General features: G+C 43.6%; 1 protein-coding gene across 1 annotated transcript; it reads left to right on the plus strand.

The window, feature by feature from the left end:
- Positions 1-14,178: 14,178 nt before the first annotated feature.
- LOC308596384 (protein EURL) lies at positions 14,179-27,161 on the plus strand. Its single transcript, XM_081211293.1, has 5 exons — positions 14,179-14,325; positions 18,224-18,354; positions 23,315-23,848; positions 25,233-25,295; positions 26,187-27,161. Exons 2-5 carry the CDS (start codon positions 18,231-18,233, stop codon positions 26,345-26,347), a joined length of 882 nt encoding a protein of 293 aa, XP_081067419.1. The 5' UTR covers positions 14,179-14,325; positions 18,224-18,230; the 3' UTR covers positions 26,348-27,161.
- Positions 27,162-27,675: the final 514 nt, after the last annotated feature.

Raw genomic sequence — 27,675 nt, forward strand, 5'->3', positions numbered from 1 at the left:
TCTTGGATTTAGAAGGTTTCAATAATGCATTTGGTTGGCATGCATATCTATGGTATGATAAAATTAAAGTGCATAGGGCTTTTAAAAATCACATTGTTAGAAAAGCGTTGTTTAATGTATGGATAAGATATAAAGACTTGTTGGAAAATAAAACCCCTAGATGGTTGTCACCTTTGGAGGCTAAGGCATTGAAGAAACTCAATATGGAGGCCGGATGGCCAAAATATTGGGAAATTTTGGAACAAGATGGAGATAAATTGAAATTACAGAGCCAGGAGAAATTGAAACCAAAAGTACAAGATTGGCTCCATTATTACCAAATAATGGAGGTCTATAAACAAGATAGGAAAATTGGCTTCCAGGTGGAAAAATCAAAATTAGAGACGGAATTGTTAGAACCCAATACTAAGAATTTGTCAAGAATGTATAATTTGCTGCTGAAATGGAATACACAAGATGAAACAGTTAAATCGGCTATGATTAAGTGGGCACAGGACATTGGTCATAATATTATGTTTGCTGACTGGGAATGGTTGTGGAACACCGGTATAAAATTCACGGCATGTAATGCCTTAAAGGAAAACATTATGAAAATGATCTACAGGTGGTACATGACCCCAGTCAAGCTAGCAAAAATTTACCATTTGCCTGATAATAAGTGTTGGAAGTGTAAAAAGAATGAAGGTACTTTCTATCACCTTTGGTGGACGTGCCCGAAGATTAAGGCTTTCTGGGAAATGATATATAATGAAATGAAAAAGGTACTTAAGTGTACTTTTCCTAAGAAACCAGAGGCCTTTCTCTTGGGCATAGTCGGCCAATTGGTGTCAAAGAAAGACAGAATTTTCTTTATGTACGCCACGACAGCAGCAAGAATACTTATCGCAAAGTATTGGAAGACACAAGATCTACCCACCCTGGAAGAATGGCAGATGAAAGTGATGGACTACATGACATTGGCTGAGATGACTGGCAGAATCCGTGATCAGGGGAAGGAGACGGTGGAAGAAGAGTGGAAGAAGTTCAAAATCTACCTTAAGGACTACTATAAACTGCATGAATGTTAGAATGTCGAGGTTTTGAGAAAGAAAGGGTTACAGCGATATAAGATTAGAATGAAGGAAAGATTAAGAGGACAGAGGTTTGACAGAACTATTTAGAAGTTGCTGAAAAACTTTGGACATTGGGATACAGAAAGGGGAGGTATGGGGGAGTCCGAGAAACAAGGTTTATGAAAAAAAGGGTATGAAACTATACATGTTTGTATGTCTTTTTATATGTTTGTATTGTTTAAATTTTTTTTTTTGTAAAACCAATAAAAATCTTTTTTGAAAAAAAACACAAGATGGCGTCCGGCACTCTTCTTAGCTGCGCCACTGTGCTGTCCGTGCCAGTCAAAACCTCTTCCAGCCTCTTTGGCCCTTTAGCAGAGTGTACACAGCAGTAGAAGCTGCTGCAGTGTGTGGGTAGTAAATCAGACTGAACGCAGGCTTTCTTGCTTATCTCCAACAGCCTTTAATCGGGTAGAACAACATCGTAAATTCAGCCTTAAACACCCGGCGACAAAGCGCACATCTTTCGCCTCTCGGTCAAATCCGAAAGAGAACTCACACACAGAGAAAGATTCCCGTATGTGAACATAGCCACGCCTCATGATGTGAGACGTCACTCAGAACTGTTAACCCTGTAAGTTCTGATTCTCTTCACGGGGGGGGGGGGGGAGTGTGCTTCGATCTCTCCTGCCACCCATCTCAGGAGCATGTATGGAAGGAACAGAAATTGGTTTCCTATTCTCTTCCTCCGCTAGCAACAGGCCCAGTTTTCAGGTTGCCAGAAGCTGCTGCGTAATTGAAACTTTGCTTTTGTGGGATCTCATTCCTCTGCGGTGTAAATGCAGGGTGCAATCGCAAGATAACTTGATACAGTGGTACCTCAAGTTAAGTACTTAATTCGTTCCGGAGGTCTGTACTTAACCTGAAACTGTTCTTAACCTGAAGCACCACTTTAGCTAATGGGGCCTCCTGCTGCTGCCGCGCTGCCGGAGCACGATTTCTGTTCTCATCCTGAAGCAAAGTTCTTAACCTGAAGCACTGTTTCTGGGTTAGCAGAGTCTTTAACCTGAAGCGTATGTAACCTGAAGCATATGTAACCTGAGGTACCACTGTATGAAGTGCATTGTCTCACCTTTCTAGCATAACCAGAGATTTGCATCGGTTTAAACAAACTACAAATCCATAGGGCTTATTTTATTTGATGGTTGTCTTTAGCCAGAATGAAATGAGTTGAAAATGGAAATTTTCCACTTGCTTAAAAATTACATTTAAAGGTAAAGGTACCCCTGCCCGTACGGGCCAGTCGTGACCGATTCTAGGGTTGTGCGCTCATCTCACTCTAGAGGCCGGGAGCCGGTGCCGTCCGAAGACACTTCCGGGTCACGTGACCAGCGTGAGAAAGCTGCTCTGGCAAGCCTGCACCAGTGCAGCCCACGGAAACGCTGTTTACCTTCCCGCTATAAATCGGTACCTATTTATCTACTTGCACTTAAGGGTGCTTTCGAACTGCTAGGTGGGCAGGAGCTGGGACCGAACAACAGGAGCTCACCCCGCCACAGGGATTCGAACCGCCGACCATACGATCGGCAAGTCCTAGGCACTGAGGTGTTACCCACAGCGCCACGCGCGTCTTTAGCCAGAATGAAAAGAGTTGAACATGGAAATTTTCCACTTGCTTAAAAATTACGTTTAGTACTGCCTTAATTTCACGCTTGATAACAAGCTCACAATTTCTTCAGGCTTGTAAGGAAGCGTGAAGAAACCATGGGTTTTTATAGATGTACAGTGGTGCCCCGCAAGATGAATTCCTCGCAAGACGGAAAACTCGCTAGACGAAAGAGTTTTCCGTTTTGGAGGTGCTTCGCAAAACGAATCTCCTATGGGCTTGCTTCGCAAGACGACAATGTCTTGCGAGTTCCTGCTGGTTTTTTCCTCCTCCCCCCTTTTTCTAAGCCGCTAAGCCGCTTATCAGCTGATCCGATCAGCAGATAAGCCGCTAAAAGCAGCTAAAAGCCTCTAATAGCACTAATAGTGCTAATCCACTAATCCTTCAATGGGCTTGCTTCGCAAGACGAAAAAAACCGCTAGACGAAGAGAATCACAGAACGGATTCTTTTTGTCTTGCGAGGCACCACTGTATGCTGCCAAGAAGTTCATCAAACCTAATAAATGTATTTTATCTTTACTCAAGGACCCATATGGCACGTTACTTCATTAAAAGGGGCGTTTGTTGTTTTTCCTTGTGCTGCACGAGAGGAGATCTTAAGATCCTGGTCAAGGTAAACGGTTTTCTGTCCCTTCCTTTGCAGCTCATTTCCTTGGCAATAGGCTCAGATGTGGCATGTGATTTGTAGGAGTTTTCAAAAGACACAACCTCACATAACAGCATTCACCAAAAATGTTTCAGAATTCGATTACAGTGGTGCCCCGCAAGACGAATGCCTCGCAAGACGGAAAACCCGCTAGACGAAAGGGTTTTCCGTTTTTGAGCTGCTTCGCAAGACGATTTTCCCTATGGGCTTGCTTTGCAAGACGAAAACGTCTTGCGAGTGTTCCGATTTTTTCCCGCTCCCCCCCTTTTTCTAAGCCGCTAAGCCGCTAATAGCCTTTTAGCCGCTAATCCGCTAAGCCTTTAATAGCCGCTAAGCCTTTAATAGCCGCTAAACCGCTAATAGCGCTAATCCGCTAAGCCGCTAATAGGGTTGCTTCGCAAGACGAAAAAAACGCTAGACGAAGAGACTCGCAGAACGGATTAATTTCATCTTGCGAGGCACCACTGTATAGTGGTACCTTGGTTTACGAACTTAATCCGTTCTGGAAGTCCATTCTTAAACCAAAACTGTTCTTAAACTGAGGTGTGCTTTCCCTAATGAGGCCTTCCACTGGCAGTGTCCTTCCACTGTTCGGATTCTGTTCTTAGACCGAGGTAAAGTTCTTAATTTCCTTTCTTTTCCTTTCCTTTCCTTTCCTTTCCTTTCTCCCCCTGGCCAGTTTGTCTTACGCATTGGCCTCTGATGACGGGTTTCATGGCATCCCATAGGGCCAAGATTTTAGCATTCGGGACAGCGTTTTCTAGGAAGTAAAACTTTACTTCTTGACATTTTGTCTGTTGATAAGAGAGAATCAAAAGCCCAGCGAAATAAACTTGGCGTTAGCAAGTCCATTGCTATAGAAATCGGGGCATGGTCTGAGACGGAAATACAGTGGTACCTCTGGTTGTGAACGGGATCCGTTCCAGAGCCCCGTTCGCAACCTGAGCAGAACGCAACCCACGTCTGCGCGTGTGCGGGTCACGATTCGCCACTTCTGCGCATGCGCGTGAAGTCATTTTAAGCATCTGCACATGCGCGGGTGGTAAAACCCGGAAATAACCCTTTCCGGTACTTCCGGGTCGCCGCGGGACGCAACCTGAAAACGCTCAACCTGAAGCAAATGCAACTCAAGGTATGACTGTAATTCCTATATCCGCTGCTTTTCCCCTTAAAAATGCTTTGATTTTGACTCAAGAAAATCACCATTTTATAGTTCAAATCAGGGGAAATGAATACAGGAAATGGACAAAAGTACAAAGAACATGCATTACCTCCTATTACACAGCTGATAGCTCACAGTAACTTCCACATCTTCCCGATTCCTCTGGTGTCTGTTGCCAGATGCCGTCCTTTCAAAAACCATGAATTTACATATACTAAAGGCTTAAACAAACTCAAAAGGGGAGCGCCTACCAATTTTATAAACATTAAGCTGGCTAAAGTGTTTAAATGCAATGAAGCTTTTGTTGGAGTCAGCATTAAATTAATCTGAGAGAAACCACGTTCCACACTCACTTGTTGAAATTGGGATGTTCTTGATTGTGCTTAAAAGAGGCATAAGAGATGATGGAATCTTTTCTGAGAGGTACTCTTGAAAACCCCTTAGGATTTGTCTATCGGGAAGTCTAAATCTGTCGCACAAGTTCATTATTCCACACTGCTTCACACATTAAACGCCTGCTCCCGTCTGAGATTCAGGAAACACCGTGACGGGAAATGAGGGATAGCAACGTAACTGATGATTCACCATGCTAAAATTTTTAGTTTCTTCTCACGTTAGATTCACAAAATGTTTAGGGGGGGTATGTGTCCCCTGCATAACCCCAGAAAGAAGCAGTGCCTATATCATTTTTTGTCACTTTACACCAATGATCTTCGGATATGAAAATATAGTCTAAATGGGCCGCTGAACCATACCTGTAGTATTGGGATGTCAATTCCCTGTCAGTAGGGTGACTCAGCCGCCAGGGATCGCATAAATTATCGGCATGCAGAAGCTTAGTGAGGGCTTCACCTGGCTTTAGGGATCTGGTACAGGAGCCCTTACGGTTGATCACAGGATTTAAGCAATCGTTCAGATCTCCAATGATCTGGCCTTCTTGAAATCCTCATAGAAAAGAAATAAAACTCTCAAGAAAATCAACTTGGCCCGTATTGGGGACATATAAGTGACCTATGGTTAGTTTCTCAGACCCCAGGTAAAGGTAAAGGGACCCCTGACCATTAGGTCCAGTTGTGACCAACTCTGGGGTTGCAGCGCTCATCTCGCTTTACTGGCCGAGGGAGCCGGCGTACAGCTTCCGGGTCATGTGGCCAGCATGACTAAGCCGCTTCTGGCGAACCAGAGCAGTGCACGGAAACACTGTTTACCTTCCCGCCGGAGTGGAACCTATTTATCTACTTGCACTTTGACGTGCTTTCGAACTGCTAGGTTGGCAGGAGCAGGGACCGAGCAACAGGAGCTCACCCCGTCACGGAGATTCGAACCGCCGACCTTCTGATCGGCAAGCCCTAGGCTCTGTGGTTTAACGCACAACGCCACCTGCGTCCCCCTGAGCCTTTTAATATGCGATACCTGTATTTTGGGTCTGTTATGGAGTCTGTTATGGTAAATGGGTGGGGTTTTTTGCAGGATCCTAGAACATAGGTTTGATCTCCTAACCATTTGCCCTTTAAGAGCGGAGTTGATGTTCTGCCTTTTTTTCTTTTGATGCATTTATTATATCAGGATTATATCTTGATGTCCCTTTTTCAGGAGCGCTTTGCCCCCATGATTGAGGGGGTCCGAGGCCATGTGATGTCATCACGCTCTGTGCATGCATGACGTTAACACGCCCCCTGGACTGATGTCTTGTGTCAGAGCAGGATTGGATGTGGACCAAGAAGTTGAAATCTAATTCAAGCAGGCTATATTGCATTCCCTGGAAGAACCATGTTTGCAATTGCAACTTGGAAGTAGCCTTAGACAGAATGCAACTCCTTGACTTTTAGGGGGGTTGCAATGACCTGGAGACCTTTTACCAGCTTTGCCAAGAAGCGACAATAGCAACCTTTCATAAATAAATGGGACCTGGCCCCTGTCATTCACGCCCAAGTTATACTACAGCTGAATGTAAGGTATTGGATTATATTGTTATACTATATTTACTGCACTGTAATTATAGGTGTAGGGACATGGGTGGCGCTGTGGGTTAAACCACAGAGCCTAGGACTTGCTGATAAGAAGGTTGGTGGTTCGAATCCCCGCGACGGGGTGAGTTCCCATTGCTCAGTCCCTGCTCCTGCCAACCTAGCAGTTCGAAAGCACATCAAAGTGCAAGTAGATAATTAGGTTATCCAGCGGGAAGGTAAACGGAGTTTCTGTGCACTGCTCTGGTTCGCCAGAAGCGGCTTAGTCTTGCTGGCCACATGACCCAGAAGTTGTACACTGGCTCCCTCGGCCAATAAAGCGAGATGAGCGCCGCAACCCCAGAGTCAGTCACGACTGGAGCTAATGGTCAGGGGTCCCTCCACCTTTAATTATAGGTGTGGGTGACCTCTGGCTGCCCAGATGTTGCTGGACTACAACTTCCAGATGCACTGGCTGGGCCTGATGGGAGTTGGAGCCAAACATCTGGAAAGCCACAGGCAAACCATTGTTGCTGCAATTCTGTGTGGGGCTGCCCTTGTAGACAGTCGGAAAACTACTTGAGAGCCAGTGTGGTGTAGTGGTTAAGAGCGGTATTCTCGCAATCTGGTGAACCGGGTTTGCTTCCCCGCTCCTCCACACGCAGCTGCTGGGTGACCTTGGGCCAGTCACACTTCTCTGAAGTCTCTCAGCCCCACTCACCTCACAGAGTGTTTGTTGTGGGTGAGGAAGGGAAAGGAGAATGTTAGCTGCTTTGAGACTCCTTCGGGTAGTGATAAAGCAGGATATCAAATCCAAAACACACACTCTCTCTCTCTACCGTTGATCCAAAACACAGCTAGGATTTCAACTGGGGCCCAGCTGCTGGATTAAATTATTTCAGGCTTGTATTACCTTTACTTGTTTCTGGGCTCAACTGAGCGTACTAATGTTAATCTTCAAAGGTCTTGTCAGTCTATGACCTGGTTACCTTAAGAACCGCCTACCCACTTACAAAGCTGTCGTGCCTAAAGATCAGCTTCAGACGCTCTGCGTCCCTTCCTTATTAGCAGTGCAATTAGAAAATGCAGGCGGTACCACTTTGGTGGCGCAATAAACTTGTCAGAGAGATTTGTCAGAATCCTCTTCCTGCGTTTAGATAGGTGTTCAAGCAGGTTTCTTGGATTGTTAAATGTTTGCTGCCGGGATGCTTTGATTGGTCTGACGCTGCAATGACATCACACTAATAATTACTGTTTGCTGCGATGGATTTCTTGGTTGCTTCGAATATGACGTCGTAAAAAGAGCTAAAAATACTGATTAACAAATGTGACAAATTTGAGACACATCACTACATAAAGTGCTAAAATAACCAAACTGAAGCATTACGGAGAAGGGTCTGATGTGTCGTTTAGACCATGGGTAGGCAAACTAAGGGATGCGGGTGGCGCTGTGGGTTAAACCACAGAGACTAGGACTTGCTGATCAGAAGGTCGGCGGTTCGAATCCCCGCGACGGGGTGAGCTCCCGTTGCTCAGTCCCTGCTCCTGCCAACCTAGCAGTTCAAAAGCACGTCAAAGTGCAAGTAGATAAATAGGTTTACCTCCAGCGGGAAGGTAAACGGCGTTTCCGTGCGCTGCTCTGGTTTGCCAGAAGTGGCTTAGTCATGCTGGCCACGCGACCCGGAAGCTGTACGCCGGCTCCCTCGGCCAATAAAGCGAGATGAGCGCCGCAACCCCAGAGTCGGTCACGACTGGACCTAATGGTCAGGGGTCCCTTTACCTTTACCTTTAGGCAAACTAAGGCCCAGGGATGGTCCGGGAGTCAGTGTGTTTTTACATGAGTAGAATGTGTCCTTTTATTTAAAATGCATCTCTGGGTTATTTGTGGGGCATAGGAATTTGTTCATCCCCTCCCCCCAAAAATATAGTCCAGCTCCCCACAAGGTCTGAGGGACAGTGGACCGGCCCCCAGCTGAAAAAGTTTGCTGACCCTCTGGTTTAGATTGTAAGCCTGAGAACCGAGGCTGCCTCTTTTTAAAAGTTTCTCTCTATAAGCTCTTGGGAGTCTTTTCTGCTGAAGAGCAGAGTAGAAATACTTTGCGGGTATAAAAAACAGTCTCAACACTTGTGATGTGCGACTCCTGCAGATTAAAGGAATATTTGGGAATGCTAGACAATACTGTCTGGAAAAGACCCTGATGTTGGAAAATATTGAGGGCACAAGAAGAAGGGGACGATGGAGGATGAGATGGTTGGACAGTATTCTTGAAGCTACCAACATGAGTCTGACCAAACTGGGGGAGGTAGTGGAAGACAGGAGGCCCTGGCGTGCTCTGGTCCATGGGGTCGGACACAACTAAACGACTAAACAACAACAAAGACAATACTGTTGTCATTCTCAGCCCAGTTAATTCAGAAAACACAAGTGGCTTCATGGAAGAGGTCAGGCTACACAAGAGGAGGCAGGAAAGATTTCTTCTTGTTTCTCACAGTGAACAGTTTGCGCAACTCAAGCTATGAATAATGTGGGTCTTCCGCAAAGGCTCAACTCCAAAGGTGGCGCAATCGCTGTCTGCCACTTGCACAGGAGAAATTTAGCAGAAGAACAAGGCAGTGTGGCATAGCAGTCGCTGCTTCTCAGTCCAACCTATGCTCAGAGGCAGAGCATTTACTTTGCAAGCAGAAGGTCCAGGGTTGGCATCAGTCCCTGCTGGCACCTATTCAGGTAGGGCTGGGAGAGGCTCCTGCCTGGAAACCTGGGAAGCTGCTGCCAGTCCGTGTAGACTGTACTGAGCTAGATGGATAAAATTGTCTGACTTGGTATAGGCAGCTTTCCGTGTGGATAAAAATGAGAAGGGTGAATAGAACCATCCATGTTAATAATAATAATAATAATAATAATAATTATTATTATTATTATTATTATTATTATTATTTATACCCCGCCCATGTGGCTGAGTTTCACCAGCAACTCTGGGCAGCTTCCAGTGTTAAAAACAACACAGCATTAATTATTAAAAACTTCCCTAAACAGGGCTGCCTTCAGATGTCTTTTAAAGATAAGATAGCTCCTTATTTCCATCACATCTGAAGGGAGGGCGTTCCACAGGGCAGGGGCCACTACCGAGAAGGTCCTCTGTCTGGTTCCCTGTAACCTAACTTCTCGCAATGAGGGAACCACCGGAAGGCCCTCGGAGTTGGACCTCAGTGTCTGGGCAGAAAGATGGGGGTGGAGATGCTCCTTCAGTTATACTGGGCCGAGGCCGTTTAGGGCTTTCAAGGTCAGCGCCAACACTTTGAATTGTGCTTGGAAACGTACTGGGAGCCAATGCAGATCTCTCAGGACCGGTGTTATGTGGTCCCGGTGGCGACTCCCAGTCACCAGTCTAGCTGCCACAATCTGGATTAATTGCAGTCTCGGGGTCACCTTCAAAGGTAGCCCCACGTAGAGCGCACTGCAGTAGTCCAAGAGGGAGATAACTAGAGCATGCACCCCTCTGGCAAGACAGTCTGTGGGCAGGTAGGGTCTCAGCCTGCGTACCAGATGGAGCTGGTAGACAGCCGCCCTGGACACAGAATTAACCTGTGCCTCCATGGACAGCTGTGAGTCCAAAATGACTCCCAGGCTGCGTACCTGGTCCTTCAGGGGCACAGTTACCCCATTCAGGGCCAGGGAGTCCCCCACACCCGCCTGTCCCTTGTCCCCCAAGAACATTACTTCAGTCTTGCCAGGATTCAACCTCAATCTGTTAACCGCCATCCATCCTCCAACCGCCTCCAGGCACTCACACAGGACCTTCACCACCTTCACTGGTTCTGATTTAAAAGAGAGGCAGAGCTGGATATCATCTGCGTACTGATGAACACCCAGCCCAAACCCCCTGATGATCTCTCCCAGCGGCTTCATATAGATATTAAAAAGCATGGGGGAGAGGACGGAACCCTGAGGCACCCCACAACAGTGGGAGAAGGACCCTGGCTCCACATGGGTGGGAGAAAAAGATTGGGCAGCAAGGGGGGAGGAGGAGGGATGAGTGCCTTGTCATGTTGTACCTCCCAGGAAGTCTGCCCCCGGTTTCCTCCTCCCCTTTTCTGCACCCTCTGTTTTGCTTGCTGGAGGACGTCTAGTAGAAGGGAGCAGATCCACAACAGGCATTTAAAACACATGACTCTCACTCAGCGGCGTAGCGTGGGTTGTCAGCACCCGGGGCAAGGCAAGTAATTTGCGCCCCCTAACCCGGAGCAAGGCAAGTAATTTGCGCCCCCTAACCTGCCGCCGCTGCCAGCTTCTTCTTGCTGCTGCCTGGTCTGGTCTGGTGTGGTTCTCTCCCGCGCTCAGCGCTGCGCTGGGCGGCCGCTGCACTGTCCCTCCCCCAGATAGTCCCTCGCTCTCTCTCCGCACCGCACACCTGGCACCCACCCCCTCCACAGTGGGTGGCGACCCAGCGGCTCGGATCGGATTCGCACAGCCAGCACTGCAGTGAGAGAGAGTGAGTGAGCCAGGTAGGGGCAGAGAGCTGCAAGTGCGAGCGTGCCCCCCTAGATGTTGCGCCCGGTGCGGCCGGCCCCCCCTGCACCCCCACGCTACGCCACTGCTCTCGCTGCCACCAAGACTCCTGGGAACTGTAGTGTGAGTGCTGGGAATTGTAGCGCGTGCTGGGGAAACTACAGTTCCCATGGTTCTTTGTGGGGACGTTGTGTGCTTTATATGCAGGGTGTGGATCTGGCCAGGAGGATCTCTTGCCGGAAGGGTTGAAAGAGCCAACAGGAGCGAAGGAAGGATAACAACAGGAAGATTTAAAGAAGGAACTATTGGAAACTCAAGGCAGTAGAAACATAAGGTGATTGGACCCCACTGAACTTGAAGCATGGGAAGCCCCAACAAAAATTTATAATTTGGCAAAATATTTGGACTTTATGGTATGTATTTGTATAATCTGGAATATTTAATGTGATCTGATTGGATTGTTAAAATGGAAAACTTAATAAAAATTATTATAAAAAAGAAAAGAAAGAGCCAACAGGAGCTGCAAAGCTGAGCTCCGTGGAGAAAAAAGGTGGACTATCAATGCAAGAAATAAATATCACACAAGGCATTTAAGTGGTTTATTGCGCTGGGTCACAGCGTGGGACCCACACGGTCTAAGTCAGTGTCAAGCAGCACCCGTCTTTTCTCTCCGACTACTACGTCAGGGAAAACCCCAGAGGGGTGACCGCCTCTCTATCCGGGCAGTTTCCTCCCACCTCCTCTCCTTCCCTGGAGTCATTTTCCCATGACGCACATAAGTGTCCGTTTCCCCTTATCTCTCAGCTGCAGAGACAGAAACATTATAGAATAGCACGCCATGCTGGGAATAGAGGGTTACCGAGGTTTCACTGCACAAGCCATTCATAAAAAATACAGTGGTACCTCGGGTTACAGACGCTTCAGGTTACATACGCTTCAGGTTACGGATTCCGCTAACCCAGAAATAATACCTCGGGTTAAGAACTTTGCTTCAGGATGAGAACAGAAATTGTGCGGCGGCAGCAGCGGGAGGCCCCATTAGCTAAAGTGGTACCTCAGGTTAAGAACAGTTCCAGGTTAAGAACGGACCTCCAGAACGAATTAAGTTCTTAACCCGAGGTACCATTGTAAATCTCTTCCAGTGCTCAGGGGAGCGGACCATAAAAATACAGTGGTACCTCGGGTTAAGTACTTAATTTGTTCCGGAGGTCCGTACTTAACCTGAAACTGTTCTTAACCTGAAGCACCACTTTAGCTAATGGGGCCTCCTGCTGCTGCCGCGCTGCTGGAGCACAATTTCTGTTCTCATCCTGAAGCAAAGTTCTTAACCTGAAGTAATATTTCTGGGTTAGCGGAGTGTTTAACCTGAAGCGTATGTAACCCGAGGTACCACTGTAATAGCATCATAGAATCGTAGAGTTGGAAGGTACCCCAGCGGTTATCGTATCGCCTCTCTTCGTGTCTCCTCTCAGTCTCCTCTTTCCCAGGCTAAACATGCCCAGCTCCTTCAACCGTTCCTCATAAGGCTTGCTTTTTGAACCCTTGATCATCTTGGTTGCCCTCCTCTGCACATATCCCACATTGTAGCAGAACCTTGAACCGCTTAAGGGCTCTCTCAGCCTCTGTTTCGATGCAGCAAGCCCCATGCCCAAGCCGCTTGCACACAGACATATTGAAGATTTTAAAGGTTTTTGAGTAAGTACAATAAATGTTCATATAGGAAATAAGACCTGGAGAGAGAAAGAGAGAGAGAGAGAGAACAGGAATTTTCTCTTTGCTAGTATTGTATGTGTGTGTGTTGTTTCCAATCACGCTTGTTGTTGTTTTTAAATTGCATTTTGACCTGCATTTTAAATTGGGTTTTTTTCCCTATTATGTTTTTACTGTAATTTTACTGGTGTTAGCCGCCCTGATATTATTATTATTATATATCATTCTTTGAGGATCACAGGCCAGTTTGCAGCATAAAAGCACAAAAATACATATTGCGAACTCTCATTTTACCTCTTCAGTAAATGCTCCCTAGAATGGCTTAGGCCAGGGTTTCCCAAACTTGGGTCTGCAGCTGTTTTTGGACCGCAACTCCCATCATCCATAGCTAGCAGGACCAATGGTCAGGGATAATGGAAATTGTAGTCCAAAAACAGCTGGAGACCCAAGTTTGGGAAACCCTGGCTTAGGGAGCGATTCAGTAGGAATTTTGTTGTTGTTGTTTAGTCATTTAGTCGAGTCCGACTCTTCGTGACCCCCTGGACCAGAGCACGCCAGGCACTCCTGTTTTCCACTGCCTCCTGCAGTTTGGTCAAACTCATGCTGGTAGCTTCAAGAACACTATCCAACCATCTCGTCCTCTGTCATCCCCTTCTCCTTGTGCCCTCCCTCTTTCCCAACATCAGGGTCTTTTCCAGGGAGTCTTCTCTTCTCATGAGGCGGCCAAAGTATTGGAGCCTCAGCTTCAGGATCTGTCCTTGCAGTGAGCACTCAGGGCTGATTTCCTTCAGAATGGAGAGGTTTGATCTTCTTGCAGTCCATGGGACTCTCAAGAGTCTCCTCCAGCACCATAATTCAAAAGCATAAATTCTTCGGCGATCAGCCTTCTTTATGGTCCAGCTCTCACTTCCATACATCACTACTGGGAAAACCATGGCTTTAACTATACGGACCTTTGTCGGCAAGGTGATGTCTCTGCTTTTTGTCTAGGTTCACTAGGAATTATCCTATTTGAAAAGCAGGGCTCTTGCAAACAAGACCTTCCCCGTGGGCTGCTGCAACCCTGCGCTCCATCCTCTGCAAAGCCCGTCGCTCTGCTCTCCATAGCTGTCAACGTTTCCCTTTTTTTAAGTGAAATTCTCTTATTCCTTGCAATAAAAGGGAAAAGTTGACAGCTATGCTGCTCTCCCCGCAGGAAGAAAGCAACCGACAGAACCCAGAAACTGAGGTTCGGCGCGCCACTCTGCACTTTTTTCTGTATGTCTCTGCGCTCTCGTGCAGCGCGCGACGGCTATTCCCGGCCGGGCCCATTGGTGTTCGGGGGTGTTTGTATGTTTTGCGTGCGGACAGAAGTCAAGCCAGGCCGCTTTCTGGAAGAAACGCGAGCAGAGCAGATAAAGGCGAATAGCAAGGCGAGAGGAGGGGGGAAAAACGAATAAACGCGCGCGCATATACAAAAAATGAGGACACAGACGCGCACCCCCTTTCTGTGGTCCAGTCCGAGGAGGCGGGGCGTGGGCGGGGCTCCGGGCGCGAGGAGGCCGAGCGGAGCCCGTCTTTCGCCTTTTCCTCTCAGACGGTGCTCGGCGGCTCCGGAAGACAAGAGTGGGAACGCGGCGGGCGGAGCGCGGACACGGTGAGGGGAAGCGACGGTTTCCGAGGCGGCCGCCGGTTATTCTCGACCAAGGCCGGCCCTGAGGCGAGGCGAGGCGGCTGCCTCAGGCGGCAGGGCCCGCGGGGACGGCCTCCCTCCCTCCCTCCCTTGTTCCCGGCGTAGGGCTTCCCTGTGACCTCCTCCTCCTTCCCCGGGAGCTCTGGCCCTCAGGCAATGCTCTTGGATCGTGGGTGACCACGGTGTCGGAGCGCGCTTGAGAACGGCGACTATAGGGTTAACTGAGTGTTAGATGGGGGCGCTCCCCCCCTCCCCGTGGCTGTTTGGCAAACGGGCAAAAAGGTTCCTGCTGAGAAGGTATCATTAGGTTTGGTCCCGATGTATGGGAAGTTGGTAAGGGCCCCGGTTTAAGGGGGAAGCGTTAACGACAATGATATTTGCATTGGTTAGAAAAGGGGGTGGCTGTTTGAGGGTATTAAGATGAGCCTCGGTGGGAAGTGGATAAATGGCAGGTTTAAAGGAGAATATTTATTTATTTGTGTGTGTGTGTGTGTGTAGTTCAAGAGGAGTTATTAATACACGTGTGTGTGTGTGTGTGTGTGTGTGTGAATGAAGACACACACACACACACAAACAAACATAGAGTGATACCTCGGTTTAAGAACTTAATTCGTTCCGGAGGTCCGTTCTTAACCTGAAACTGTTCTTAACCTGAAGCACCACTTTAGCTAAGCACCACTGTAGCGGAGTCTGTAACCTGAAGCGTATGTAACCTGAGGTACCACTGTATGTGTATGTGTGTGTGTGTGTGTGTGTGTGTATATATATATATATATATATATATATATATATATGCACACATACAAACATGTTTATATATATATATATGTGTGTGTGTATATATATATATATGAAGACGGAGTGCCTGGCGTGCTCTGGTCCATGGGGTCACGAAGAGTCGGACACGACTAAACAACCACAACAAATATATATATATATACGAAAGCAAATATATATATATATATATATATATATATATATATATATATATATATATAAAATTAGTTTAAGAGGAGTTAATAATATGTATGTTTACTAAGGGAATAGGCATGCCAAGTGAGGTACCCTTTATATTAGCAGCCTTGAATTGAATTGAAAATCACCACTGTACATTATACAGCATGGTTGCCCCTGCAGAATCCAAGCCGTATACTGAATGTAGTGTGGAGGCATGTTTAGGGAAATCTACATTTTGGTAGTGCTGGAGCCATATTTATGACTAGTTTTTTTGAGGGAGGGGGAGTGTTTAGGTGGCTTGTGAAATCTGCCATGGAGGAAATGTTGAGGCTGTGCTGAATCCACTTCTCCCTGCATGTTAATTGCTTCCCCATCAACCTTCCGCTCTTAATTGTGGTTCTTCACTTATTTTTATTTAATTGTGCACAAACACCCCACCCCCAAGGCAGCATTGATGTGTTTCCCAGGCAGTCACTATCTGGGCAGCAACTTGGTCCTAAACCCTTCTTAGCCCTGAAACTCCCACTTGGTTCTAGCTAATGGAATATTCTGAATAGTACCGAGGAGGCAGAGTGAGTAATGGAGCAGCCTTATTTAATTAAGTGACATGGTTTAATTTTGAAACTAAATTACAATCCCAGCACCTGAACACAATTGCTAATTTGTAGGGCAGAGATTAGGTTAGATTTATTCTGCTTATGTATTGCTTAACACAAAGGACTACCCAAGCAATTTGCAGTGGCAGCAATCATACAAATCCATTAAAAGTGTTGATCCACAAAAACCACCCAACAGCATTCAAAATCCACCCTGCCTACTTAATGATGAGATGAGGAGCATTTTGCCCTCAAATACTGCCGGAGAACAATCCCCTTCATCCCTGACTATTGCCTGGGCTGGTGGGTTTCTGGAATCGAACAAGGTTTGGTGTGCTGCAGATTTACCACTTTTACTGAAAAACATGTGACTCTGAGCATGTGTTAAGTACATTTCCCTTGCCACAGCCAGCACCATTTCAGGGAGTGGGGATAAGAAGTTAGCTTTATTTTCTGTTTAATTTTTAAGACAACAAGGGAGACTGGTCTAAAGGACAATCCTTATTGTCTCTGTCAAAGCGAGCAAATTTTTTAAAAATACTAAGGATGACATGTACCGTATTTTTTGCACCATAACACTCACTTTTTTCCTCCTAGAAAGTAAGGGGAAATGTCTGTGCGTGTTATGGAGGAAAAGCCTACGGGTGGCATGCCTACGGATTTTCCTCCCCTAAAAACTACGTGTGTGTTATGGTCGGGTGTGTGTTATAGAGCGAAAAATACGGCATTTCTCCTAGAAGATGAGCCAGTGTGATCTAGTGGATGCCTTGATTCTCAAAGATGTAGGTTGATAACCACAGCACTATTGGCCAGTTCTCTATATTCTTTTGTTTTGATTTCTTTTTTGTAAAAAGATGACCTAAGTTGCATACACATGATGAATAATAACAATAACAAAATAAATTTATATACCGCCCTTCATCTGAGGATCACAGAGTGGTTTACAGTATACAAAACACAAAATACACAACATAATAATAATAATAAAAACAATACCCCATGGGAATTGTAGTTTGCGCCTCACAGAGCTACAGTTTCCAGCACCCTTAATGGAATAGTTTCCATATTATTTTGGGGTGGGGGTGCTTTAAATGTATAGTGTGTATGCAGCCTCATAGAATCCTGGTTATAGTTTCTGTGGGTATTAAATAAGAGTACTTCAAATCTCTTGAAGGCCTTAAGTAAAACTCAAATGAATGTTCTGTATAGTTAATGGACTCTTAATAGCTAATGAACAGTTTGAGAGAGAAACAATTTCAATTTACTACACAGGATGCTGGGTTTCATTAACTTACCCTTTATATTAGCAGCCTGATGAATTGAAAATCATCATCATACATTATTCGGCATGGTTGCCCCTGCAGAATCCAAGCCTTATACTGAATGTAGTTTAAACAGGATGTTCAAGCCAAATGACATTACAATCCTTAATTACAACACTAGTGTATTGCACAGGAGATGTGATCGAGCCTGTTAACTATTCCAGATTAATATTCACAGTGCCAGCCGTGTTTGGAAAATGTGTAAGGCAAAACATGTACAGTATAGGCTTCAGATGACTTGGTGGAGGCATTGTTGTGGGCCCAGCTCTGTGGAACTCCTTCCCACAAGAAGTTAAGACTGCCACCGCCCCTACTGAGTTTCAGACATCTGGCCAGAACTGTTTTATTTCAGGAGGCTTTTGTACCCTGGATGCTTCTCAGAAGTTTTACATTTTTCTTTTCTTTTTTAGATTTAAACGTTAGAGGTTTAATTTGTGGTGTCAACTTTGTGTGCAGTATATTTTATTGCTCTAAGCCACTTTGAGACCTACATAGTGGAAAGCGGAATATAAATATTAAAATAAAAACTGCAAGTTGTGATGTGTTCATGTTTTTAGACAAGTGACAAAAATGCAAAATACTTCTGTGGCTGCCAAACTGAATTGGCACAAATATTTTAAATCCTTAAATACAGTTAATTGTTCACAGGAAAAACATAGTGAGCATGTCAAAGGGCATTGTTTTCCTGTCATATCAGGTTAGAGAACCACAGAAGAGCATATAATTTAAGCACTTGCTCAGTGAGTTTTAAAGTATTTAGGCCATGTAGAGCAAACCAAATGTGGAGAATACTAATCCTGTAGGCTTTAAATTATGAAAATGTAGAATAAAGGATGTCTAGAGATAAGGCTTTAGTTTTAAATATATGGGAAATGGAAAATAGAAACCCTCAGGTGCATTACCATATGTTCAAATTTAGGTTGTGGTTAGTGCTAGGATGTGGTTTTCTTCAGCCTTCACTGGGTAACAGGGCATTTTCTCTTTTAGGGACACTATGAACGAAGAGCAGTTTGTTAACATTGACTTGAACGATGATAATATTTGCAGCGTGTGCAAGTTAGGAACAGAAAGAGAGACTCTCTCATTCTGCCACATTTGTTTTGAGCTAAACATTGAAGGTAAGTGTAGCCTAACATTGAATAATAATACTGCGCCATTGAGGCTTTGGGAAATTCTGAAAGGAAATTCTTATTCTTATTATTGGAAGAATGTCTCTTTTACTAGAAAAGTAGTAAATAAATACAACATTTTAACTGTTAGTATATTTGTGAAAATTCTCTGTAGTGTCTTATCCACTAAAAAACATCTACAGTAATAGAGACAAATTCAAAAGTAGTCACTAAATAATACAGATCACTTGTTGGACTTTTTCAGGGTTTAAGGATCTAAATGCAGGATAACCTACTGTTTCTTAGCAACCACATTATGTCCTTGCCAGATGGAGTAGCCATCTGTAAAAACAACTGAGTTTTGTGACACCTTAAAGGCAAACCAATTTATTATAGCATAAGCTTTCCCATATCAGATTTTATTTATTTAACAAGATTTGTATGCCACCAAAAAAACCCCAGCAACCCTCTAATATATGGAATGGAATATATGGTCACAGGTATATAAACACTGAATGTTGAGAGACAAAATCTTAGTGAGGTCTGAGGGAAATGAAACAGACAGATAATTGCATTTTATTTATATATATATTTAGAGCCTGTCAGTGTGCAGCAAAAACTCTTGCCAGTCTTGTTTCCTAGCAATGGTTTAAAATACTTTCAAGCTGAAAACTTGTAAGGATCCAGCATGACTGTCAGGTTAGCTTGATGCCGCTACTAAAGTCTTTAATTCAGACACACGAAACCTGCGTTCACATCCCTGTTATGCTTTGAGATTTACCTTATGGTATTAAGCAAGACGCTAACTTTAAGCTCCATCTCCCTCACAGGGTGTTTGTGTGAATTTAAAAAAATAATCACTCAGTTTGGAGAAGAGGGGATCGGAATACAACTCAAACCTATTGGGCTTGTACTATATGCATGTGAGCCCTGTAAATAGTTACTGTAATTTACTCTTGAGCTTTTTGTAACTTTATAATCTGATAATCAGGATTTGAAGGACTGCTAGTTTAGTTAACCGATACTTACATTTGCCCAGTCTTTAAATAAGCACCTGTGCATTTCTAAGCACGCATTTACTTGGCGATTTCACTTTCCCTTATTCTCAGTTTTGTTACAGTTCCAGCCTTCATAAATATGTGTTTGTGTATTACAAAATACATTTCTTGACAAATGTTTGGTCTCCCACTTGTCTTTAGAATAAACAGTGCTGTGTTGAAATATGAAGTTTAACTACTCTTTAGTAATGGGTTTGTGGGCTGCAAAGAATAGAAATTTGACCTAGAATAATAGTTAAATTGTATGGTTCTGTACAGTATTGTATATTCTAAAAGACAAGTGGAACCATGTGCATTTTGTCGTGAACTGTATTTCGTAAGGGATGAACAAGTCCCAAGTAAGCAAGTCTAAACACATTTCTGTAGTAATAAACATTTGCTGGTGTTCCATCCAGTAATATCCTTCCTGCACAAATGACTTTAGAGTTTTGCCTCATACATATTTGAGACAACAAAGGTTAGCAGACTACAGTCAATGCTATTTTTTTAGATACCAGTCTAGGCAGCAAAGCTGATTGAGGATTGTTGATCTATAACAACAAATAGATCCCCTTTCTCTAGTTTGCCCTGTATGGAATCTAATAATCGGGCAGATGAATATTGAGCAGTTGTTACTAAAATCTTACTTGGTACCAGAAGTAGAAAGCACTCCACTTTTCCTGAGTGGATTTCTTTGTTGCTGTGTTTCACACTCTGGGCTCTTTTGGCGGCAGGGGTTGGGTTGAAATTTTATAATAAGTAAAAAAAACAAGGCAGTGGTTTAGACTGAATGACCCTCCTGTTTTGCAGTTGTATGATCATTCCAGACCTGTATCTTAATGGCCTGTTATCTTGGTAACAATTCCCCTGTAACAAAACAAAAAGTTCTGATCAATTGACTCACACTATTACTTTGCACACTATTACTTTCACTCACACTATTACTTTGCAGTAAAAACACTTCAACCCATCTCTTTTAATCAATTAAGGAATAATTACTCCATACAGCGTGCTTTTTAAATTTGATTAATCATTCCATTGAGTTAGACAGAAATCCGTTAAAAAACCTTTACAAAATCTACCTCTCCACATGCACACAGCAACAAAGCAAAATCCTAAAATGGTCTTTTACTTAATTATCAGCCACCTAGGGATAATTGCATCTAAGGAAATAAAAACTTGGGTGCCATCCAACCTGGAGAAAGGGTGGCAGTGGATGTTAACAGCTAGCTGGCAAGTCCTGGCATCAAAGCTGTGTGTGTGTGCCTGTTCATGGCTCTTTGAACTTGCCCAGCTGCTAGCATAGCTCTTTGGATTAGAGACTTGCACACAAAGAGAAAACAAGCCCAGCAGCTATTGTGTAACACAGCAACATGAGCTGGGTACAAAAGCTGATGCTGGCTGTTCCATATAATGAGATCTTCCATTGCAGAAGGCTGTAGAAAAGAATAAATGCCTACTTCAAAATACATCTGCACCTGTTCTGAAATACTTCTTGAAAAGCAGATGATTTAGTTCCTACTTTCTTTACATGTACATGCTTGCTGTTCTAAGCATCTGTTTTATATTTAGCCAAGATAGAAATATGTTGGGGCATGAGTTCCTTTTCAGCATTTTAATTAAAGCTTTTCAAATATAGAGGGTCCTCCCAGGCATAATATAAGTAGCTGCTGGCTGAGAGCTGCTTGTCAGTTCAGTTACAACTCTACAGGGAGATAATCCTTCAGAGTTACATACTGGCTAAATGCCTTATGCCAGTATGGCTGAATGCCTAAATGTCTTGGTAAGACTGCATTTTTCCATACTCAAAACCAGCAGTACCACAGGCTAATTTGCTTGCACAGTAATAAGTTGCCGGAAATCATTGCTTCTTGATTTTCTGGCACAGTCCCGCACGGTGTTGGTGAGGCATTTATACAGGGTATTTGCTGGGTTTAATATAGTGATATAAATAGCAGTGTCTTTAAATATTTTTAAACAATAGCATGAGCTTGAGTGGCAGAATCATAGTAGACTGAGAGAACTAATATAAATATTATTTACTCATTTTAAAAAGTCAGCTGTTCTTCAGAATAAATTCTGCTCAGCCAGTGTACTGTCACTTCGTCTTTATTGCAGGTGTTGTACACTCAGTTGAAAACTTCCATGAAGATTCTAGTGCCTCATACATAATGCTTAACTATAGTTTAACTTGAAACAATCAGCTTTGAGGTTTTTTGCAATCAAGTTGTGCAAATTTAATGAAATTACTCAAAAGTCCACATTTTGCTCCTGGCCATGCTGGAAGCAACGAAGCACAAAGCTTTTCATCTTGTGTTAGTCAAACGTGAGTTCATTGTTTGTTTCTTCTCCAAGCTCCTGGTTTGAGTCTTCTCCAAACACAGCACAAGCAGTAGCCAAGGTTTGTTTGAGGGAAACAAACCATGAACTTTGCTTTGCATGGCCAGGAGCGAGACCATGCTGGAATCAACTGTGGTTCCGTGTAATGCATGAACACAGCTTCTGTTGGCTGTTGGGATGCAGAATGCGAAAATCTCCCCTCCATGTTTTTGGGAGTGGCAGCATATGTGAAATAAGTGAGCTTCTCAGTGAGATTCAGAAGGAAGATTAGAGTTATTCTTTCCCAACTCCTATAGATGAGAGACAAAACCCATGTGTAGAACGGAACAAAAATGTTTTTGTAGTCCTTCTGGTGAAAACAGCAACACATTTTTTTCTCAGTGGAGAATTACAGTTGCAGCACTGCCACACTCCTTTATTTCACATTCATACATGTATTTCATAATCTGCTTTATGATAGATGTTTGCTGAGCTTTTCCTAGTCAAAATCCAGCCTATTTAAAGGTGCTTAGATAACAGATTATGTCCAGTGATTCTACAAAGCATCACTTTCCAGTTTTGTGAAAGGCTGTATTGGTGCCATATTAAAGGTGCTGATGCCCTGAGTGACTCTACCTATCTCAGTATAGTACTTATCATTTTTTGCCGTAAACATTAGAGATGTTAACCATAGACGACGGAAGTTAGGCTATCCTTGTCCAGATAGGGGCACAGCTGGACCACTGTATTCCTGTAGTCTATAAATTCCTACCTTAGTCTTAATAGGATTCAGTTTGGTTTATGTGTGATATAAAGATAGGTAAAAGGTAAAGGAACCCTGGATGGTTAAGTCTAGACAAAGGCCACTATGGGGTGTGGTGCTCATCTCGCTTCAGGCCAAGGTAGCTGGCATTTGTCCTCAGACAGCTTTCCAGGTCATGTGACCAGAATGACTAAACCGCTTCTGGCACAACGGGACACCGTGATGGAAGCCAGAGAGCACGGAAACATTATTTATCTTCCCGCCGCAGCGGTACCTATTTATCTACTTGCACTGGTGTGCTTTAGAGCTGCTAGGTTGGCTGGGACAGAGCAACAGGAACTCACCCGGTCACAAAGATTCAAACTGCTGACCTTCTGATCAGCAAGCCCAAGAGGCTCAGTGGTTTAGACTACAGCGCCATGTGCTCCCTTCATATGTGATATATGGAACGAGTTGAACGATACCAGATGGAGTCATACTTGATGCTGAATCCAAGCAAAACTGGTCATTATGCCAGGTGGGTCCTGTTACTTGGGGACTCCCATCACTGGTATATTTAGCTTCCTCTTAGTCGCTTAGACTGATCCTCTGTGGTAGTTCCTAGGTGCCGAGGTTGTGGAAGTGGAGATGATTTTATTTCATTATATAGGGGTGTGGATAACTCTTTGAGCTGCTTATGAGAAAAATTAAGTGACTATGAGATACAGAAAATTACCTCTTTATCAACCTTGTGTCCTTGCAACCTGTGTCTAGTCTTCATTGAGTGCCGATTTCTTCTTAAAATATCTGCAGCCTACAATTTAATATAATTGAATTACAGTGTCCACTTGTAACTTTTTTCTCCCCTCAGGAATACCAAAGTCTGATCTTCTGCATACAAGATCATTAAGGGGACACAGAGACTGTTTTGAGAAATTCCACTTAATAGCAAACCAGAGTTGCCCACAGTCAAAACTCTCCAAGAGCACATATGCAGAAGTGAAAAACATACTGAGCAAAAAAATTAACTGGATTATACAGTATGCACAAAACAAAGATTTGGATTTGGATTCTGAAAGTTCGAAGCAAGCACAGCATCAGCTGTTTGGCTTTAGACATCAGAGAGAGAGAAAGCTACTGCCACAATTTGATTCCCAAGTTCCTAAATACTCTGCAAAATGGATAGATGGAAACTCCGGGAGTATTTCAAACTGTTCGCACAGTATTCTAGAGCCAAGAGAATCCAGCGATTTTAGACTTGATATGTTGCAGCAAGCAGGTGCTACCTTACACTGTAGTAGTTCATTGTGGTCCAGTCACGACCAGTCAGCGGAGATGGGGAAAGCTGAAACAGGTCCAGATACCCAGGTCCAAAGAAGACACCCGCAGTACAGCAGGGAGCAATGTAAGTGGAAGAAGTGCTTATGCTTATGTGTCTCGATATTTTTGCTCTAAATCTTTATAAAGGCATTTTTAATAGCTTTTAGTAATCGGACTTAGTCGTCTGAAAGTCACTGGAAATGGGAAAAGAGTAAATGTTGCTTGCTAGTATCTGATTGTCAAATGCACCATGAAACAAGGGAAGTCTTCCTTTTTGAGTTGATGTGCAAACACTAAAATTGTATTTATCTTTGAGCGTTTCATTGACACCGTGGATTCACTCCAGCAATTAACACTTGAGCAGAAGGAGGGAGGTCTTCTGAGTTCACAATCATAGAACCCGTAAATGTAAAGACTTCATTTTAAATCAGCAGATTTTGTGTTGTGTTTAGGATTGCAGCCTCATGACATTTACAAGAGAGTAAGCTCCATTGAGTGTATGGAAACTTACTTCTGGGGAAACATGTATAAGATGACACTGTTAATCCAGTAATATCGATCTCTTTGAATGCTTAATTTAGTGTCTAGTAAAGGTTTTACAATCCTGGAGCAGCTTTGAAGGGTGCAGAAGTTCTGCTGTGTGCTGGTGGGTGGGGAACTGATAACAAGCAAGAGTCTGTTAAGCCTGTTCAGTTTTTATCGCCACATACATCTTCCCATTTATTTTCCCCAAAGGGATGTTTATAACCCTGACCAGATAAGAGTGTGACTTCATGGGATATGACATAGAAAGGGCACAAATTCACATTAAGGCAGTTGTATGAACTTAAGGGATGCGGGTGGCGCTATCGGGACGCTGGTGGCGCTGTGGGTTAAACCACAGAGCCTCGGGCTTGCCGATCAGAAGGTCGGCGGTTCAGATCCCCACGACAGGTGAGCTCCCGTTGCTCGGTCCCTTCTCCTGCCCACCTAGCAGTTCGAAAGTACATCAAAGTGCAAGTAGATAAATAGGTACCGCTCCGGTGGGAAGGTAAACGGCGTTTCCGTGCGCTGCTCTGGTTCTCCAGAAGCAGCTTAGTCATACTGGCCACATGACCCAGAAGCTGTACGCCGGCTCCCTAGGCCAATAAAGCAAGATGAGTGCCACCACCCCAGAATCGTTCGCGACTGGACCTAATGGTCAGTGGTCCCTTTACCTTTACCTATATGAACTAAAGTCTTGCACTTTTTAACTCCTGGGTGTTTGGGGTTGCCATGTTCTTCTGAACATTAATACCCTAAGTATGTTGCTGCTTTCCATTTTTCTGACTTGTCACTACAGTGGAATGAAGAAGCCCAACATTCAGTTATGTTAGTCTTGGTTACCCTTCAAAATCGTTTGTTAAAACATTTTTGTAGGTCACCCCTCCATTGCTTCCCCTCCCACTCTCTTTTGTCTGGTGGCTTATGGTTTTTTTTTCTTGTTTCAGTGAGTAAGATGACTCTTGCAGAGGTGGAACAGCTGAATGGGAAACTCCTCCAGCAAATCCAGGGTAAGGTGAATTTTAATATTTGTCTATTGGTTGGTCCTCTCCAAAATAAATACATAAAGGAAAAAGACACTGCTAGTTTTAAGTGTAGAAAATACACTTTTTTCTCTCTTCCCATGAAAAAGGTAGAAATTGTGGGAAATAGAAACAAATTAATTTTGGAGACTACAATGTAAAAGCATCCATCTGCATTCTAGAAAGTGTCATGTATTCTGCTCATATATTGATCCAGAGTAGAATCCCAATTTATAGTTAGCAGAGTAAAAACTTAAACACGTTGCAGGATTCCCAGAAAATAGACCTGAGGCAAGTAATATTTCATCCAGCAGAGCTTTACTGCTACTGAAGGCAAATGAGCATAATGGTCACAAATCCAATACATTCAGGATTGGCACTGTCCATAAGAAATCCAGTTGCGGCAGACTTTACTTAAACCTACAATAACTTATAATAAGACTAAACCTTAACACTATATACAGAACACCACACCAGAAGGAAGAGAGATAGAAAGAGAAAGCCAGGCTTCTTCTGGCCTTATTATTATAGTCAGCATGATCTTGACAGAAAAAGATAACGGAAACAGTTTAAGCCAGCAGTACTCAGCTTCTCTGAAGGAATAACCCAAACATCATGAGCCTTCTGCTTGTTTCTTTCACACAGAGAAGCTTCCAGAACCCTCCTGAATTAAGTAGAAAAGGAAATCTCTCTACACATCAGATCAATACTTTCTGTACTAAGAAATGCAAACTGACAGAAAGGGCTCTAGGTTACTGATTTATAGGTTCACAACTTTCATTTTGTTTTTAGTATCTTGTAAATGACACTACAGAATTGCAAAGTGATGGGTGTACTTCCTGAAATCATGGACTAACTTGATGCTGATATTTATTTCAGATGTGTTTGAAGAGCTGACTAAGCAAGTACAAGAAAAAGACTCATTGGCTTCACAGCTTAATGTCCGTCACATTGCTATTGAGCAGCTGCTAAAGAACTGTTCAAAATTGCCATGTCTACAGATGGGACGGGCAGCAATGAAATCCAATATCTCCATATAGCTGCAGCAAAGCTTGCCTTTCCCCGCTTTGTTAATCTTATCTCATACAGTTACATACTCAAGCAGTATTTTGGAAAATTCTAAACATGTATGCATTGCAAAACGCAATGGAAGTTACATACAGTGCTCTTTTTTAAAAGAAGAAGATGAGGAGGAGGAAAAGTGCACTGGAGACTAGTTTGGCTCTGGAAGTCATCTAATCTCCTCCCAAAATTAGTTACGTTCCTTCCAGGCACTGATGATAAATACTTCGGTGTGACTTAACAAAGACTTCTGACTGCCTGTAAATAGCCTGGAGCGCTAGCTGATGAAATGCAGTTTTTAGGTACAAAGTGAATGATGGCGCAACCAGTGTTCATGAAATCTACATTTCTTATTTATTGTAAGCAATATTTTATTACTGAAATTTTATACAAGAAGAAACTATTTTAGGTACTTTTCCACATCTCTTTATAAAAGTTTTGAATGATATATAACATTTTTGCCTTGTGTAATGATGGTTTACCCTTTTTTCAAGTCTGTGTACTTAACTTTCATGATGGAAGTTGTGTTTTTTTTTAAAAAAAATGTTTCCCAAAGACACAATCTCAGTGGCTATAATGCGTTACTTTTACTTTTCGGCAGTGTACAATTTATTGGGCATGGGTTGTATCTTAACAGAAGAAATTTTAAGCACAGCACCTCCTTTTCGGAATGATGGTTCATGTTTTGTTAATATATGAAGAGCTGGGTTTTGGTTTTGTATGTGAATTTTTAATGCTTAATAAAAGTATATGGCTTCAAAGAAATAAACCTATAATACCTCATGGAAATAATTGTAGTATTCTTTTAATGCTCTGCCTGATATGTCACAAACTCCTTGCGCATAGAAAACTAGAATATTTAGTAAGCTAGGCTTAGAAGCCTTATCTTGCACATGCAACCACCACTGATGGGCACATGAGTAAGGGCAAAATACAGCAAAAAGCTAGTTTATGCAGTTTGTTCCTGTGAACATCCTACTACAAAAAGTGCTTTGAAATCTGGGGTCAGATTTCTCCGTCAGGGAGAAGCTACTTGTGCATTTGTTCAGATATCATCTTTGGTAATTACACTTCTGTGGTAAAACTGTTTTGACTGATTAAAGTTGTAGTTGAGTATTTGCCTTCAAGATTTCATCTCTCTCAGCATCTGCATCCAGCCTTCGCTTAACAAGCATCTTGGCAAAGGTCCAGAGAAGGAGCTGCTTATGTCCGGTGGGACTTATCTTGTGATCATTTTAAAGCATTTTCCTCCCAACTTCAGTTTACAAAGATCAGTAGTAGCACACAGATGACAGCGACCTTTTTC

This window comes from Podarcis bocagei, assembly GCF_964188305.1.
Source record: "Podarcis bocagei genome assembly, chromosome: 10".
In the NCBI taxonomy this organism is placed as follows: domain Eukaryota; kingdom Metazoa; phylum Chordata; class Lepidosauria; order Squamata; family Lacertidae; genus Podarcis; species Podarcis bocagei.

Coding starts and splice junctions, on each gene's coding strand:
- LOC308596384 (XM_081211293.1), top strand. CDS start 18,231: ATGAACGAAGAGCAGTTTGTTAACATTGACTTGAACGATGATAATATT. Junction 18,355..23,314: donor TTTTGAGCTAAACATTGAAG/GTAAGTGTAGCC, acceptor TTCTCCCCTCAG/GAATACCAAAGTCTGATCTT. Junction 23,849..25,232: donor GCAGTACAGCAGGGAGCAAT/GTAAGTGGAAGA, acceptor TTCTTGTTTCAG/TGAGTAAGATGACTCTTGCA.